The 19,123-nt window shown below is 49.2% G+C and overlaps 1 protein-coding gene across 2 annotated transcripts in view; it reads right to left on the bottom strand.

Annotated features, from left to right (window-relative positions):
- Nucleotides 1-19,123, bottom strand: part of VPS26C (VPS26 endosomal protein sorting factor C) — a 289,096-nt gene that overhangs the window by 60,200 nt on the left and 209,773 nt on the right. For both annotated transcript variants that reach the window (XM_086935407.1, XM_086935408.1), the window contains exon 6: nt 4,361-4,511. In XM_086935407.1, the coding sequence (XP_086791533.1) occupies nt 4,361-4,511 (151 nt within the window). The remainder of the gene's footprint in view (nt 1-4,360; nt 4,512-19,123) is intronic.

Here is a 19,123-nt window from a genome sequence, read left to right on the forward strand (position 1 = left end):
AGAGCCGTCCCAGTCGTCGTCTGGCTCTGGGGTAGAAGGAGCCAGCCGCGGCGGCAGGGCCGGACCCAGAGACGGGGTCAGCGGCACCGGGAGCGGTGCCAGCCGGAGCCGCATCCCAACGTGGATCCCAGGCCAGAACAAAATGGTCCGGGGCAGGGGCAGGATAAATGGCATCCAGTGCGGCGGCGGCGCTGGGGCCAGAGCCAAGGGCGGCGCCGGGGCCAGCGCCAGCGGCGCTGCACCTTGTGGCGCCGGAGCCAGGGGGGCTGGATCCCGTGGCTCCGGAGCTGGTGCCAGAGGCGGTGCTGCCGGGCCAACAGGATCTGGACACAGGACCGCGTGGCCCGAAGGTGCGCCGGCGGGAGCCTGGGCCTGTAAAGGTGGTCCAAGGCATCAAGGAACTCTTGCACTTGTTCTGGAGTCGCCGACGGACCCGGTTATAGCGGGTAGGCCGCGGGACTCCCAGGCTCGGGAGGAGCCGCAGGGGCAGAGCCCCTGTCTCCCATGTCCACCTCCGGGGAGCAACGGGGGGACGTCGGAGAGCGAACGTGCTTCTTCGACTTCTTTTTATGGCGTTATTTACCGGAATCTGAAGGGGAAGACTTAGAGTCCGAGGAGCGACGGTTCCGAAACCGCAAGCGATCCAGCGAAAGGCCCCTAGACCCGGAGCGCGGTGAGAGGAATGCCGGACCTCCAGCAACTTCTGAAGCCGCTCCCGCAAGGCCTTCGTGGCCATGGCACGGCAGTCCCGACAATCCCGGGAGTCATGGTCATGCTCCAGGCAGTAGAGGCATACATCATGGGGGTCCGCCACCGACAAATTACGGTGGCACGACCCGCAAGACTTAAAGCCGGGCATCCCTGCGTGCACCAAGAGACAAGAAAAGGAGACAAAGGTCTCAAAAGTGGTAAAAAAAGGACCGATGTACGTGCTCAATCCAGATCTGTGCTTTCGGAGCGGAAAAAGAAAGAACTGACGTCAGCGAGTATGGGTGGCACCCAAGCAGTCTCCGTGACGTCATTCCGGTGCGTACGACGCCACTGACGGACGCGGAGCCGCACGACGCAACCTACTGGCGTGTAGGGGTACTGCTAAGCAGAAAACTTTCCAGATCCAGTCTGAGAATATTCTAAGGTAAGGAATCTATCAGAATCAAATAAGCTTTATTTCGGTTTTTGAGTTGAAACCATAAAAGCAGCAAAAAGAAATACATACATGTATATAGAAATCAACAGTTCATTACAATGTTGAGATATTTAAAACAAACTAAAACCAATCTAGTGCAAATTAAAAACGCATGGTAGACAGAAACCCCTTTCACCAAGTGTAATAGTTCGATGCTCTGGGGCCAGGGTAAAAATCAAACAAGTCCCAAATAGAAATAGGGCCATCTCCTATTTTGGGCTGGGAAAATCTTAAAAATGGGACAATGTTCCTATGTTTGAATTTAATTAGTATCAGGTCTCCCGGAATGTCCTTGGGCATCATCCCTAGCCATCCCACCCTCCTGACGCTCAGGATTCCGCCATCTAGGTCAGGTGGCAGCGGTCTATTGTTATTGAGCCAAAATATGGCTTTATTCAGCAGGCTTGTTTCATGTTTGTCCTGACTAAGTTCGGGGACCCCGGAGAGAACAGTCACATAGGGGGCGGCTTCAGGGGATAAGTTCATTTGGTGTCTTCTTTCGTTAGGGAGCCTAGAGGCTTTGAGAGGGAGGCGAGTGGGCTTAGGAGTAACTTTACTGCCACTTAGGATGGGTGTACTAAGAGAGGGATCAATTGTTCGTTCTTTCCTGTGTTCGATGGACTTGGGGTTTACAAGGTTAGTAGAAAGCGTAGGACGAGAAAGAGTAACAGTATTTACAGGTGATGGTACAATCCTTTGTACTATTTTTTCAACATCAGACAACCTATTTCCCAGATCCGTAATTTTTGAGAGCAGGGGTGTTAAAGCCGCATTCAACAGTCGCTCAATATGGGCCAATAGGGTCCAATGGAGGGGGGAAACAGTCATTTGATGTGGTCCCCGCTTTAGATGGCGTTAATACGCTTGGGTTGACGAAGGAAAAGGAGGGGCTACAGCACATGCGGGCGGCATTTGGTGGAGTAACCTCATTTTTCCTTTTGCTGATTGGTTCCCGAAACGGTGTATCAGATTGAGGCAGGATTATTTCAAGGGCCTGGGGAGTGCAGTTTATGAGATCCGTATCTCTGTCCATTGTAGGGGAAGTAAGAATATCGGGGGCATAATTTGAGCCACACAAGGCATTAAGTTCTTCCCAGACAGACATAGTAGTTGGTTTACAAAAAGAGTCCCAAAACGTCAATAGGCAAATCACAACACAAAAGAAAAGGGTAGAATGTCTCTATACCTCATCCTTTGATGGGGCCAAGTGGGGTGGCCCGTCCCGTCGTCCTCAGGTCCTCTGAGGGCCACAGAGGGCCCGCCCTTTGCCCGGGCTTAGCCCGGCGCTGATCCGCGCGCGGTCCGGCGCTGATCCGCGCGCGGTCCCGCGCTGCGGGAGTATGAAGGATCTATATCTTCCGGTGTGTGGGTGGGCGGGGCTCCTAGCAGCTGCAGGCACGCACGGACTCCTGGTCTCCCGAGTCCCGTGCGGCGAGCTGTTGGCCAGAAGACGTCCCCCTCAAGAGTAATGGGCAAGTTAGTCCCCCTAGAGCCCCTCCAGGGGCAGCAACAGCAGCTCCGGTATGCACAAGAAGCGTAGCGGGACCCGTGCCAGCGGGTCCGGCAAGGAGTTTTAAATCCCCCGGTGTGCGGGTGGGCGGGGCTCCTAGCAGCTGCAGGCACGCACGGACTCCTGGTCTCCCGAGTCCCGTGCGGCGAGCTGCTGGCCAGAAGACGTCCCCCTCAAGAGTAATGGGCAAGTTAGTCCCCCTAGAGCCCCTCCAGGGGCAGCAACAGCAGCTCCGGTATGCACAAGAAGCGTAGCGGGACCTATCACTAACGTGTCTCTTTCAGATATATTTAATTATTCTACAGAAAACAAGCACAATTCAGTAGGGCGGAAAAGTATACATGTACATTTAAATTTTTTAAACCATTCTCCCTCAGCTTTGCGAAGGACATTTTAAACAATTGCATCTTACTTGAAAGGGTCATCAAGTAACGATATGAGGTACTGCAACTTTGTGAAGAATTCAAGTAGCTGGATCAGACTCAAGATGAACAGCTACTAGCCACCTGAGGTACCGTAGCTTTGTGATAGACTTGTTAAGTAGTTGCTTCTGACTCAAGAGGGATTTCTAGTAAAATCTTGTAGGATTGCAGCTTTGTTAACGACTTCAAGCTAAAGCTTCTGACTGGACAGGGACATCTAATAATGATTTGAGGTACTGCAGATATGCAAAAGACTAGACCTATGGAGTTTGCCCACACTTGTTCAAGATTTTGTCATTTATTGTACAGTTAATTGGAGCTAGCTTTTACAATACTATATACACGTCAGCATGTAAGAATGGCTTTGAAGACATCCTAAGATCGGTATTGTGCTCAGGTATCGAGACACATTGGATTCCACATCTAGGATAACTGTCTCCAAGTTTCTGTATGGGACAATGGTACTCTTTATTTACCTTACAGAATTTATTTTTCTTTAAACAGCTTCTTGTTAAAAATTATAATGAAACGCCAACCTACTTAAGGCCTAATTTAGAAACTGGTAGACAGGCTACAAAGTGGCAAACGTGACTGAGTACCATCTCCACCAAAGACTAGGTTGCCCATCTCATTTAGAGTTGGGCAGACTGTACATATTCCAACGACAGGGCCCCTGTTGGCTTCATTGATCAAATACTACCTCCCACGGTCTAACAGTGTAGGAGCCATCTGAGAACGACTTTACACTGCCTGCTCTATTGAAACTGGACGGTGTAAAATAGTTTTACCTCTCCATTACTACAGGAAAAAACGTGGAAGTAAGGGACAGGAAAAAAAACAATAATGACGCCCAAACTTTGTGAGAAAACTCCATTAGGGCCATGAGTTGTTTTGTTTTTCAAAAACAAACTCATCTTTGGGAGTTTGCTTTTAAAAAACTAAAAACTTTTCAAAAGTTTGACAGCCAGCTGTCATGGCTTATGGTACAGTCTGTCAAACGTTTCCTCCATTGGCAGGAGCCGCTATGACGGCAGTTATAGTGAATGTAGAGTTGTGTACAGGGCCAGCAGTAGAGGAAGTGGAGGTCCCTTGGGATTCCAAAAGTATTCTCCTCCACCAACCTAACGAAGTAATCTATGTCCGCCAAACTCTTAATCAGGCTCTTAATGCCAATTAAATGATTGTGTCTTGGTCTATTTCCACTTCAAATGATCCCACACACAGGAATATATAAAGACTTACCACAAGTTTCTACTCGTACTAATTGCAGCTCAATACTTTTGATTGAAACTTCTGAATTTTCAACAACCAGCTCCCCGGTCAACGGTTGTGTGATGACGCAATTTGTAGAGTTCAGGTGACCTCGGATGAGAAACTTGGGGAGTGATGCTCTCTGAAGAAAAAGGATGAACCCATAGTCAAAGCAAAGATATTCAACTCAACAAAAGAACCATTCAACAAATGGAAACTTTGATTGCACTTTGATTAATATGCCACCGGTTTGTGTTAGATCTAAAAACAAGTACTTTCAAATATTAGGCAAAGCATGCACCTTAAACTAGGTTCACGCAGCTCTTTTAATTGAAAAAGGCTGTTATTTTGTGTTGTGACCATTGCAGAGCAGTCTAGGGCTACTTTTGAGTTTACAAAGCGAGGCATGGCTTTGCGTGAGAAAAGTAATTCAAGGTCCGGTATCAGAAAGTATGGAAAGCAACAAACCCACCCACACAAGCATATCATATACATTACTCAAATAGCTGAATCAAATACATTTGTACAAACGTTTTACAGATGCATAGAACGCACAAACATCAGACAGTGGTCGCTTGGCACCAGCTGGTATGACACGAGAGTGTAGTGGCCCGTTGTAGTGATCTCATTAAGATGTGGAAACAGGAAACAGAGAGTAGTTGTAGGTAGGAACAAGTATTTAATCCAGTGAGAGAAGGAATGCATGCAGCTCCAGTAAAGGTACATCAAGAAAACACAAGATCCACCAGTTACTGTTGCCCAGCATCCAAACATTCCAATTACATATATAACATTCCAATTAAAGGAACATGCCATCACTACACCCGTGAAGGGCCCACAGTGATACGTTATACTGGTTTGAAGGAAGGGGAAGGCTACATTTATAGAACATGAGGTGTTTACAAATTGCTAAAGTCTTTATAGAGTGCCACAGGTGTGATGCTGTGGCAGAAAAAGATTTATATATTATTAATAAAGGACTAGCTTAGTTGCGTTTGAGAGACTCAGTGCGTACGTATGACGGCAAACCAATTGGTTTGGTTGTTAAGCCCTCACCCACCAACCTAGTTGGTGGCATGCTTCATCATCGGGCCCACCACAGTGACACCGAATGTGTCCCGGGTGTGCTTCGACTCCAGATTACTGAGGAGCTGGTATACTCTCTGAGTGTGCTGTGAGGGGGGTGTGAGATAGTGATTTAAAAGCTATGCAGTGGGTCCCAGTTCCCGAGGGTATATGGATAACTTTAATATCTGGGCCCCTGCTAGCAAATAAAAAGGCAGTCGGACGCAGCGGAGTGAGTTATGGGCTCCCACGTCCTATGTGGTCGCCACATAGGACGTGGGAGCCCATAACTCACTATCTCACACCCCCCTCACAGCACACTCAGAGACTAGGTTGGTGGGTGAGGGCTTAACAACCAAACCAATTGGTTTGCCGTCATACGTACGCACTGAGTCTCTCGAAAACACAACTAAGCTAGTCCTTTATTGATAATATATATAAACCAGGGGATCCGGACTGGCTTATCTAGTCCTCTCTCTCCATTTTGATTTGCTGCTGCAGAAAAAGATTTGCCATCCATTCTCAATATCGAAAAACCTGCATATTTTGAACCAAATGTCCTCAGAGCAAAGTAAAATAAGGGAGATACCTATCTTAGAGTAATGACACCAAGATAGACAAGTAGGTCAGGTCTAAAAAACATCTGTTCATTGAGAGTCGAAGAAAGGGAGTCTGGATTTTGGTGGAGGCTTAAATCAACCAGTGTGAACATTCTAACTATCAAGTAATTTTGCGAGAGCCCCAAATACATTAATTTCAGAAGCCTAAAGATGTGTAGGTTCGTGCTAATAGAACGATAAACTCTTTAAGATGCTAATAAAAGGGGCAACATTTCAGAAATCTGGAATGTTTGGCTACTTTCTGTAGACCAATTTTTTTGTCACCCAGCGGCCACAAAAGCACAAATGAGAAACAAAAGACTATTATGCAGCACGCAGGCATAATTATGCACACGTGGGTGTGGCAATGTGGGGCTGGATTTAAGTAGCCCATTTTCTCACTTCTAGTAAACAATCCTATTATAGTATTTGATTTTTTCACTCCTTTACTGCTCTTTAGTTTGTTAGTGTGCATTTGTGATAGGCTGGGCTTCCGCAGTTCTTCTGTTTTTTCCAGTGTATGCCTCTAGTGCGGTTGGGCTAAGTAGATCTGGGGTCTTTTAGTGCTCAACAATCTCTAGTGAGCGCTTTACTCTTGAGATCATCAAGCATAAATATTTGCCTGATTACTTTACTTTGAATGTTTATACTTTATATTGCGCAGTAAAAGTGGATCTCTTCCATTGTCCAAGTTTCTCACAGAGGAACGTGAAGCAGGGCAATAATCTAGGCAAGGGGAGTAACAGTCAGGAGTCCACAATAAATTAATCCACTGCCTCTATTTTATTACCATTCAGTTAGAGAAGCTGGCCTGTGTAGCAAGCGTTCTAGTGTTGCACGTCACGTAGGTTACGTGACGTGCTGGCGGCCATGTTGGGCTGCGCGCGCAGCGACAGACAAGCGCGAGAGCCGGCAAGAGAAAGACGTGCTCGGCGCTCTTTAGGGATTAAGATTTAATTAACAGTAACAACCATCACTGTGGCTCCAGCGCTTTCATTGGGGGGAACTACAACATTACAATGGCGACGAGGATGGGATAGCAGACCCCCCACCCCCCTCACAGCACCGAAGGAACAGCAGTGCCTGCAGAGCCAGACAGAGACACAGTGCCAGTCAACCAGAAGAACAAGCATTGGAAATGCAATAGGTCTCGCATTAGGAAAGTTTGAGCTATTGGTATTGTAAATGACAATTTTTTTATTTATGTGTTGGTTTTGAAAGTAGCAAAATTAATAGCTTTGTCAGTTACAATGTCAATAGTTTTAACTTTTGCAAATGTGACACCTATAGCATTTGTAATGCAATGTGTGTTGTATTTACGTGACTTAGATGTATTGATATTACAAATAACAATGGCTTTTAATTTTGTAAATAATTAATACTTAAATAAAAGTTATTGTAATTTATAATGGCAATAGCTTAAACATTTGTAAATAACTTTTGTGAAGATTATGTTCAGTGTATTTTATTGTGACGACAATCCAAGAACATTGCATTTGCACCTACACACACACAGAGCCACACACATGTAGATGTGGTGGTGGTGGATGTGGTGGTGGATGTGGTGGTGGTGGTGGTGGATGTGGTGGTGATGGTGGTGGATGTGGTGGTGATGGTGGTGGATGTGGGGGTGGATGTGGTGGTGGTGGATGTGGTGGTGGTGGTGGTGGAGGTGGTCGATATGGTGGTGGTGGTGGATGTGGTGGTGGTGGAGGTGGTCGATGTGGTGGTGAAAGTGGTGGTTGTGGATGTGGATGCGGTGGTGGATGAGGTGGTGGATGAGGTGATGGATGTGGTGGTGGATGTGGTGGTGGTGGATGTGGATGCGGTGGTGGATGAGGTGGTGGATGAGGTGATGGATGTGGTGGTGGATGTGGTGGTGGTGGATGTGGTGGTGGTGGATGTGGTGGTGGATGTGGTGGTGGTGGATGCGGTGATGGATGTGGTGGTGGTGATGGATGTGGTGGTGGTGATGGATGTGGTGGTGGTGGTGGATGCGGTGGTGGTGGATGCGGTGGTGGTGGATGCGGTGGTGGTGGATGCGGTGGAAGTGTATGTGGTGGTGGATGTAGTGGTGGATGTGGTGGTGGATGTGGTGGAGGTGGATGTGATGGATGTGGTGGTGGTGGATGTGGTGGTGGTGGATGTGGTGGTGGTGGATGTGGTGGTGGATGTGGTGGTGGTGGATGCGGTGATGGATGTGGTGGTGGTGATGGATGTGGTGGTGGTGATGGATGTGGTGGTGGTGGTGGATGCGGTGGTGGTGGATGCGGTGGTGGTGGATGCGGTGGTGGTGGATGCGGTGGTGGTGGATGCGGTGGTGGTGGATGCGGTGGTGGTGGATGCGGTGGTGGATGTGGTGGTGGATGTGGTGGTGGATGTGGTGGTGGATGTGATGGATGTGGTGGTGGTGGTGGATGTGGTGGTGGTGGATGTGGTGGTGGTGGATGCGGTGGTGGTGGATGCGGTGGTGGTGGATGCGGTGGTGGTGGATGCGGTGGTGGTGGATGCGGTGGTGGTGGATGCGGTGGTGGTGGATGCGGTGGTGGTGGATGCGGTGGTGGTGGATGCGGTGGTGGTGGAAGTGGTGGTGGTGGAAGTGGTGGTGGATGTGGTGGTGGTGGATGTGGTGGTGGTGGATGTGGATGTCATGGTGGATGTGGAGGTGATGGTGGATGTGGTGGTGGATGTGGTGGTGGATGTGGTGGTGGATGTGGTGGTGGATGTGGTGGTGGATGTGGTGGTGGATGCGGTGGTGGTGGATGCGGTGGTGGTGGTGGATGCGGTGGTGGTGTTAGTGGTGGATGGGGTGGTGGTTGTAGTGGATGTGGTGGTGGATGTAGTGGTGGTGGGTGTGGTGGTGGTGGTGCATGCGGTGGTGGTGGATGCGGTGGTGGTGGATGTGGTTGTGGTGGATGTGGTGGTGGATGTGGTGGTGGATGTGGCGGTGGATGTCATGGTGGATGTGAAGGTGATGGTGGATGTGATGGTGGATGTGGTGGTGATGGTGGATGTGACGGTGGATGTGGTGGTGATGGATGTGGTGATTGTGGAGGTGGTGAAAGTGGTGGTGGATGTGGTGGTGGATGTGGTGGTGGATGTGGTGGTGGAGGATGTGGTGGTGAAAATGAGGGTGGTGGAAATGATGGTGGTGGAAATGATGGTGGTGGTGGTGGATGCGTTGGTGGATGAGGTGGTGGATGAGGTGGTGGATGAGGTGGTGGATGTGGTGGTGGATGTGGTGGTGGATGTGGTGGTGGTGGATGCGGTGGTGGATGTGGTGGTGGATGTGGTGGTGGATGAGGTGGTGGATGTGGTGGTGGATGTGGTGGTGGTGGATGTGGCGGTGGTGGATGTGGCGGTGGTGGTGGATGTGGTGGATGTGGTGGTGGATGTGGTGGTGGATGTGGCGGTGGATGTGGCGGTGGATGTGGCGGTGGATGTCATTGTGGATGTGGATGTGATGGATGTGGTGGTGGATGTGGTGGTGGATGTGGTGGTGGATGCGGTGGTGGATGTGGTGGTGGATGTGGTGGTGATGGATGTGGTGGTGGATGCAGTGGATGTGGTGATGGTGGATGTGGTGATGGTGGATGCGGTGGTGGTGGTGGATGCGGCGTTCCAACCCGTCACACAGCTAGTACTTGTGGTTCAGAACAACAGACATATGAACTTCGATTATTTCAAAAGCCAATTTCCAACATGAAAATATTACCCTGTCTGACACCGACTCTTCTCACTGTGGTAAGTGTAATGCCGATAGTTAAACAGCGCGCAGGCTCCTGTGATTATTGTTGAGCACGTTTGGCCCAAACCGTATCAATAAAATACACAGAGAGTGTCGTGGCTGACCAACTGCCCGACACAACAGTAAGGGCACATAGTTAACTGGCTCTCGGAGTGTCAGCTAGTCTTGGATATTTTAACCAAATGGGTAAAGTTACAGCACAAGTCCCGACGTGCTAATTATAGACTTAAAAGTCCGACATTGTTATGCATGGTTTTAGAAGCTGCAGCTCACTGTCAGGAGATGCCGGCCCCAGACCAATGGTGACCAACCTCAGATCACAAGAGGCACATTCTTATGGTTTCAAGTTTTCCACATTGGATACATTTGCATACCATGAATTTGAATGGGATAACTCCCATTATGCCTCGGGTGTTCAGAAATCCGCGTGGTTACTCCGAATACTCCGGTTTCACGGCTCCATGTGAATGGTAAAGGGTTGGAGGTTTGCAGAATCCAGTGTAACTAGTAAACTAAGCACTGGAGTCTGACCGGTTGCTTTGAAAATAGTAAAATAAGTGCTGGAGACAGATTTCAGTGTAAGTGATAAGCTAAGAGTTGGAATGTGAACATTTTCCATAAGTGACGGAGGGCATTGCTGTGGGGAGGGGGGAGGAGAAATGCGACATGGCGGGCAGGGGAGGGTGCAGAGCGGGTGTGTGGGAGGAGGGAGAGCGATGCGGCGTTCCAACCCGTCAATAAAATACACCGAGAGTGGTTGACCAACTGCCCGACAACAGTAAGGGCACATAGTTAACTGGCTCTCAGAGTGTCAGCTAGTCTTGGATATTTTAACCGAATGAGTAAAAGTAACACCACAAGTCCCGACGTGCTAATTATAGACTTAAAAGTCCGAAATTGTTATGCATGGTTTTAGAAGCTGCAGCTCACTGTCAGGAGAGGGAGAGCGGATTAAGGAGAGCGGGAGGAGGCAGCGAATAGTTAAAAGAACAGCGAGCCAAGACGGAGGGCATTGCTGTGGGGAGGGGGGAGGAGAAATGCGACACGGCAGGCAGGTGATCATTTGAATCTATTTTATGAGTCAAGCATTGTCCGCATCCGTTCCCTGCTGGGTGGACAATGTACTCTAAAGAGAGGTATAGGAACGTTTCAGAATGGCGGTGGTCCTTTGTATATATCTAACCTAAAGGATGCAAACCAATGTCCAATTAAAGCTCTTGAAATCTATTTAAAAGGTTGCTATATGCACTGTAACAGTTGGTGCAGATAGTAATCTTGGTGCCTTGGCGCACAATCTAATCAGCAAACATAACAAACATTCACACCATAAAACATGACCTCATCTAAATAATAACACAACTGTTTGCTAATGACATGGGAATGTAAAGTGCTATCATGTGTTTGAATCTCTACTAGGGCCGACGAAGCTCGGCATCCTCCTGAGTTCGATTAACTCAAATGCATTAAATTGGACTATGGCAAAGATCTTCTTTCCAGCTTTACAACGCTGTAGGAGCAAGCACAAAGGGAGAGGGTGCATAACACGAGAACATCAGACCACATAAGGGCTTGTGCAGATATGTAGGACCCTCACCGCTCCTAGAGCAGCGATGGGCGGTGAGGCAGATGGACATATACATGGTGCCCGCGGAGGCAGCACACACAGCCTGGTGACACCATGGTTGTGTGCTGATAATGCTCGCTGCAGCCACACTCCGTGCCTAGAATTCCTGCTGTGTTTCCTCGGCTCGCGCCACTACTTTAGCACACAGACCAGTATTTTTAAACCAATCAGGGGTGAAAGATTTTGGGTAAATGCTACCTTTTATTAGCAGCCTAAATAAAGAATGTCAAGTGCTACTGTATTTTAAGGTACTAAAATACTTACATAAAAGAGCAAGTATTGTAGACTCAGGAAAAATTCTAGTGAAATTATCCTGTTTCAGGATTAGGTATTCATATTGAGTACGTCTTCCAATTAACGATCTGTAAGTGAAGGTGCCAGACGGTGAGCCTAAGATATATCTGAGCCTAAAAGTGGACAAGGATAATCAACGTGGACAAGGATAATCAACGTTTAAGTAACCAACTCTTACCCTTTTGTAGATAATTCCTGAGATTTATTTGTGTTTCTGAGATCACTTCATGTGACACGATTCTTGACTTTTTTTTTATAAAATATACAGCTAAAAACAAAGATTAGAAACTAAGTTAATAAATCTCTGTTGTTACCTAGATATATTGCGAGCGGGCTATGATTATTATGTAGTACCTACCTCTATAAATAAATGGATGTGTCCACAGAGTCTTGTAAATCCAGCTTTTAATTAAATTTTTGTAGAGGGACCCCTGCCAAACCTCTCAGTATCCTGTTAAATAGCCTGTTAAATAAAGGGTCCAGATCTCAATTAAATGGTGAATGCTGTGTACATGATACCTCCAAACGTGTCAATAAGTCAGATACAACTAATGAATAAAGGTTGCAATTCTATACAACCTAATAAGACCTGAATGCAAGGGCTATACCAAACCATAAACGAAGGAGGCTAAAGGACCTATATAAAGAACAGTCCAACTTGTATGATTTAATAACACTTTAGCCTGTAAATGTAATACATAACATGTTTTGTCATGTATTAAGCACTAATAAGTATCAACTCAACTCGTACTGCAAACGCGTCCCTAACGTCTAGTTTCCCTATCCGACTGGAGATATAAGCAGGTCCCTAGCATGTCGTGCCCTCGCACTTAAAGAAAGCCTATAAGTGTAAGACATAACATAGTTTGTCATATATTAAGCACAAATAAGTAACAACTCGACTCACACTGCAAATGCGTCTCTAACGTCTGGTTTCCTTATCCAACTGGAGAATGGAGCAAGTCCCCCGCGTTTCGTGCCCTTACACTAAAAGAAAAAAATATATTTAAAATATTTAACCAAAGGAGCTGCGATATCCCCCACCCAGAACATTAAGCGGAGGAGTCGGCTGAAAGTTTTGCACAATGGGCGCTGCGGTGCTACATATACAGACAGCCCAGGTAGCCGGAATGAGTATACTAATGTCCCGCATACCGAAATCACAGCACTCACCTTGCTTAAGTACGATGCTTTCATCGGCGTGTACGTGTCCTAGTTAGCGCAGATCGAGGGAGAGAAGACCGGGCATCTAGGAGTTGTTTTTAAATGGCCACGCTCTCAGTGAGGTAACGCGATACGCGGCAATGACCCGGAAGCTGGTAGCGTGATTAAAACTAACTAGAAATAAAAGATGCACTATACTGCCTCCATGTTGGAAGGGGGCCGCGCGAAAAGACGCAAATGAAAGGGGCACAATGTGTGGATAGACAAGATAACAAGTAATTTGCCCGCAATCCCAAGTTACCGATCTAGGTTGCTGCACGCTTTCAGGAAGCAGAGTTGCTGGCGGGGGCGAAACCAGGAAGTCAGGCATCCTTGCCCGTGACATGGGCGGGGCCTGTGACGCGGCCGGAAGAGGCCGGTGTTGCGCGTTGATGCGGGCTCCCATCATGGAGGGAGAGCGCCGAGGTAGCGTGAAGATCCACAGAAGTGCCCCGCGTGTGGAGAAAAGGAGCTCAGCGAGGCGACTCGAGCACGGTGAGTGGAGGGGGGATATGTGTATATGTGTGTGTGCGCGCGCGTGCGTGTGTGTGCGTGTGAGCCCCGTGAGGAGTGGTGGTGGTGGTGGGGGTGGGGGAGGGGGGTGCGTGTGTGTGTGTGTGTGTGTGCGCGTGCCTGCCTGCCTGCCTGTGTGTATGCCTGAGGGGGGTGAGTGTGTGCGTGTGGGAATGTGTGAGCGCATGCGTGACTGTGTGTGATTGAGTCTGTGTATGCGCATGCGTGTGTGGTGCCGTGCGCGCCCCCGAGGAGGAATCTGAGACTGCGACGCTCGTGCTTGAGCTCCGTCTCACATTCCTCCTAACACGCCAGCAACAGATGTCTCGCAGACAGCAGGCTTATGCCTGCTTTTTACGTCTGCGAGACCTAAAAAGGGGCCAGAATAAGTCGCCGTTACCCCACACAATCACCCTAGAGAGCGTGGCAGAGCCCCTAGGAGCTCAGAAGAGCAAGAAGACTGACCTACAGTGAGTAGACCGGCTGGAACCGCGGCAGAAAGCGCGCCAAAGCGAGCCACGACCCGCAGGTCAAGGGGGACCGCGCTGGATACCTCACAAAAGCGGGAAGGGGCTGAGGCAGACAGTCCCCAACCCCAAGTGAACGAGGAAGAGCAAGACAACACGCCAGGAAGCCCGAGAGGTCAAGGAAGTGCGCAGCCAACGGTCAAGAGCGAGAAGATGAGCGCGCAAGCTGGATTCGCAATGGCGCCGGTTCAGTTCCTACCCAGGCCCGGAGAACCGCTTATGAAGTGGGAGGACTGGAAGGAATACATTGATAATTTCATTGGAGTCCTAGAGGACGAAAACGAAGAAAAATTTAAACCCCCGAGAAAAAAACGCATCTTGCTATTGAATCTAGGCCCAGAAGGCCTGAGGCTCTAAAAAAGCCTGGTTCCAAAACAGAGAGCGACCACAGACGATGATGTGTACGCCCATGCGATTGAAGACTTAGACGAACATTTCAGACCAACGATATGCGTCTCAGTGGACAGGTTCAACTTCCAACAGAGGAAGCAACAGCCAGGAGAGACGGTAGAGGAATACGTGGCGGCACTGAGGAAGCTGGCATCCTTGTGCAGGTACGCCAACTGGGAAGATGAGTTCATAAAAGACCAGGTGGTGATGCACACCACGTGCACGACCGTGCAGGACAAATTATGGGCTAGCAGTGACACTACGCTCAAAGAAGTGCTGGTCATCGTCAAAAGGGCCGAACTAGCGCGCCGATGTGCAGTGGCGACTCGAAAAGAAACAGCGCCCAGTGTCATGGTGAACAAGGTGGACAATAAGGAGCACCGCAGAGACCACCAGAACAGGAAATCGTCAGAGAAGGGGCCAGGCAAATGGCAAGGCAACTCAGGCCCCCCGGGAAAACAAGCGGGAAACAACAGAAGGCCATGTTATAGATGCGGAAGCTGGTCGCACGAGGCGCACGACAGGAAGTGCCCAGCATTTCGCGCCAAATGTATGTTTTGCGGAATAATCGGCCATTACGAGAAAGTATGTCGGAAAAAGGCCTCCAAGGGAACCGTGAAGTACGTTGGTCAATAAGGTGAAGAACAAGAAGACGGTGCCGAGGAGGAGGTTGTAACGGTACTCTGCATCTATGACGAGATATTGAGTGTGGAAGGCCAAGTTCTGGGGGTCGACGGCAAAAGGACAATGAAGCCGGTCCTGGAGATGTCGATAGGGGGAGTTACGATCCAAGTGGTGGCAGACACCGGCTCACCTTACACCATCCTCCAGAGAGCGGTGTGGGAGGAGAAGTTTGCACCACAGCTGTGCCCCGAACTTGAGAAACTGGACATCCGCCCAGTCACTTACAACGGGGACCGCATACCAATGGCTGGATTCAGACCGTTAAACTTCGAATTCAGAGGACGATCCGCCTATTGCAAGCTCTATGTGTCAGAGAAAGGCCCCTCAGTCCTAGGATGGCTCGACCAAGGCGACTTAGGCATCAAGTTGGACCCGGGAGGTAAGGAGCAAATCCTACTGACAGAACTGGACGCATGGCCAGACCTCAATAAATGGATGAGCGATTTTCCAAAGGTCTTCGGAGGCACGGTGGGAAAATTGGAGAAATTTGCACACAAAATCATTCTCAAACAGGGTGCGGTGCCGGTGGCCCACAAAGTGAGAAACATTCCGTTGGCGGTAAAGGAAGAAGTGAAGATCGAACTGCAGGAATTAGAGAAGAAAGGGATCATCGAGCCCATCACGTGTGCCGAGTGGCTGGCGCCACTGGTGGTGGTTAAGAAACCCAGCGGCAAGGTCCGGCTGTGCGTCGACCTGCGCGAATTGAACAAGAACATAGTGGTAGAGAGAGTCCCCTTACCCAGAATAGAGGAGATGTTGGCCAGCACCAGGGGGATCAAATGGTACTCCACCATAGACTTGACTTCCGCCTACCACCAGATCGCCCTACACCCGGAGAGCCGCAAACTCACCTCATTCATCACCCCATTTGGGTGTTATCAGTTCCGCCGAATGCCGTACGGGCTGGCCTCGGCGGCAGCCGTGTTCCAAAAACTGATGCACCAATTGTTTAAGGACACACCCAGCGTCCAATACTTCCAGGACGACATACTGGTGATGGGGCGAGACAGACCCGACCACGACAAGAAACTCGGAGATGTGCTAGGGATCCTGGAGAGGAAGGGCCTCACAGCAGAATGGGCCAAGTTCCGGATTGGAATGGAGTCGGTGACCTACCTAGGACATGAAATAGGGGTGCGAGGAGTAACCTCAAAGGCAGAAAACGTGAAGGCGATCTGCGAGGCACCCCCGCCATCCAACAAGGAAAAAGTAAGATCATTCATTGGAATGGCAGAGTACTATGGAAAATTTGTACAGCACTTGGCCTCCAAGACTCACCACATGAGGTTACTCACGAGAGAAAACACAGAATTCCACTGGTCGAAGGAAGCACAAGAAGAGTTCGATATCATCAAGAAGGAAGTGGCAGGAGCAATACCGCTGCAAGGGTACGACCCCCACGGAAGAACAGTGCTGACCACCGACGCCAGTGACAAGGGGCTTGGAGCAGTTCTCATGCAAGACCGAGGCCAAGGAAGATTGGAAACACTAAGCTTCGCATCCCGCACACTGAGTGACACAGAAAAGAAGTACAGCGTGATCGAAAAGGAGATGCTGGCAGTAGTGTGGGCCACGACTAGGTTCAGACAGTTCCTATGGGGCACAAGGTTCCGATTGAGGACGGACCACAAGCCCCTGCTGAAAGTGCTCACGTCGAGTGGACATGCCGACGCAACGCCACGGATCTCCAAAATGACGCTGAAACTGCTGGAGTTCAGGTACGATGTGGAGTACATTCCAGGGAGCAAGAACAGAGTGGCAGACTATTTAAGCAGGGCAGCAGCCATGGAGCCTAGCGAGGAAGACAAATCTGGGACTGAAGAATGGGTAGCACTCACGGAAGACCAAGAAACGGCCATTAGTCACCAGGAGTGGAAACAGGCGTACGAGGAAGACCTGGTGCTAGAAGAAGTGAAGTCACACGTCACTAGAGGATGGCCTGACAAGAAGCAGACCCGAGGGGAACTCAACCCATATTTCGAGGTCAGAGAAGAACTGTCCATAGACGACCAAGGCGTATTTGTGTTTAGGGGAGAGAAAGTCATACCCCCAGCCAACATCATCCCCAAACTACTGGACATACTGCATGAGGGACACCTGGGGATCGGCAAGCTTAAATTGAGGGCCAAGCAAAATTACTGGTGGCTGGGAATAGATATAAGGGCCGAGAGGCATGTCAGGGAGTGCCCACGGTGTCAAGGCGCAGACAAGACACTCAAACCACTGCGTCCGGCACTGGGTAAATTCGACCCCCCGAGGAATCCATGGGAGGAACTGTCCGTAGACATCCTAGGCCCGATCCTAGACGCATATGGAGTCCAGAAATACATCTGTGTCATAGTGGATCGATATTCCAAGTGGCCGGAGTTGAGGATAGAGGAAGCGATGGACACAGACTATTGTAAAGTTCATAGCCGACACGTTTGTAAGGGAAGGCATCCTAAAATGCATCCTCAGCGACAATGGCCCCCAATTCAGATCAGAAAAATGGTCCCAATTCATGCAAAGGAATGGCATCATAGCGAAGCACACTTCCATCTACCACCCAGCTGGAAATGGGTTGGTGGAACGTTTTAACAGAGTGGTGATGGGGTCGGTTCAAGCTGCCATCTCGGACAACAAAGACTGGGAAAAGGAGATATGGCACATGGTGTGGGCGTACCGGATCACCCCCACAGGGACTGGTTACAGCCCATTCCAGATACTGAGAGGTCGCGAACCATTCACCAAAAACAACAGGGTATGGAAGGAGAAAATAATCCAGAGCGAGTGGTCACCAGCAGTGGTGCGAGCCAACTTGGAGAAAGCCCAAACCGTGTACACCAGACACTACGACACACGAAGAAACGTGCACACGGGATTAGAAAAAGGAGAATGGGTGCGAGTAAAACTGGCCATACTACAAAGGAAAGGAGAGAGCAAATACAGCAAGCCCATGCAGGTGAAGGAAGTAATGGGCAGAGCGGCCTTTCTGAGCGACGGAAACGTGTGGTTGCAGGACCGCATGGCCAGATGCAATAAGGTTCTATGCTGGAACAACGATGGAACAGAAGGAGGAGATAAAGAAGGAGGAAATGCCCCACAAGAACATTGGGAGGAAGAACCTGTTACAAGAGGAGAACAACAAAAAGCAAAGACTGGTGAAGCCAACCAGGAGCAGTTGATCGAAGAGGACCGGAGTGATGGAGAAGCTAGCGCGGCTGCGCTAGGGAGCGGAGACAGAAGCGAAGGAGTGACCGCCACAACCCCGGTAAGACTGACCAGGAGGGGCAGAGCGGTGGTCAAGCCAGCGAGATTCAGAGACTATGACATGAGTGGGGAACTGTAAGTTTAATTGTTTGCATTGGGAAAAAAGGGGAGATATGTAGCGAGCGTTCTAGTGTTGCACGTCACGTAGGTTACGTGACGTGCTGGCGGCCATGTTGGGCTGTGCGCGCAGCGACAGACAAGCGCGAGAGCCGGCAAGAGAAAGACGTGCTCGGCGCTCTTTAGGAATAAACAGTAACGACCATCACTGTGGCTCCAGCGCTTTCATTGGGGGGAACTACAACATTACAGCCTGTGATCAGAGATTAGAGCCGGACTAAAGCTACCGAAAAACAATTTTCGTAAACACTAAACATAGCGGGTAGATTCTGCATGAGCAAAGATGTGCACTATAAAAGAGGAAGTGGATGCTGTGAAACAGCACAACCAAAATATTAAAAGGACAGCATTTTTTTCCTGGCAACTACCGTAAACCTGCAAACTGACAAAAGAAAGATTGTGGGAAAGCGAATTAGAATTTAGAGCTAAATTTGCAGGCACTAATTTAGTGATAAATTGGTGCAGTAAGGGACATATATGTGCCAAATAAAGGAGAAAAACTGCGATTGGAGATGGGATATATTAACAGTGCTTTAAATGGGCAGGTACTGTTCGGTACGGAGTATCTCCATTTTTTTTAATTAGAAAGGGAGAATACCTGCATTTCTCAGCACTGCTGAAATACATTTAATGTGAGAGTACCAGCACTGCTCAGGAGCAAACAGGTACTCTAAATAGTGAGGACTTGTATTTCTATATGTCCATTAAAAGCACTTTCAGTCAAAATGAAAAGGCAGTATG

This window comes from Lissotriton vulgaris, chromosome 8 (genome assembly GCF_964263255.1).
Source record: "Lissotriton vulgaris chromosome 8, aLisVul1.2, whole genome shotgun sequence".
Lineage (NCBI taxonomy): Eukaryota > Metazoa > Chordata > Amphibia > Caudata > Salamandridae > Lissotriton > Lissotriton vulgaris.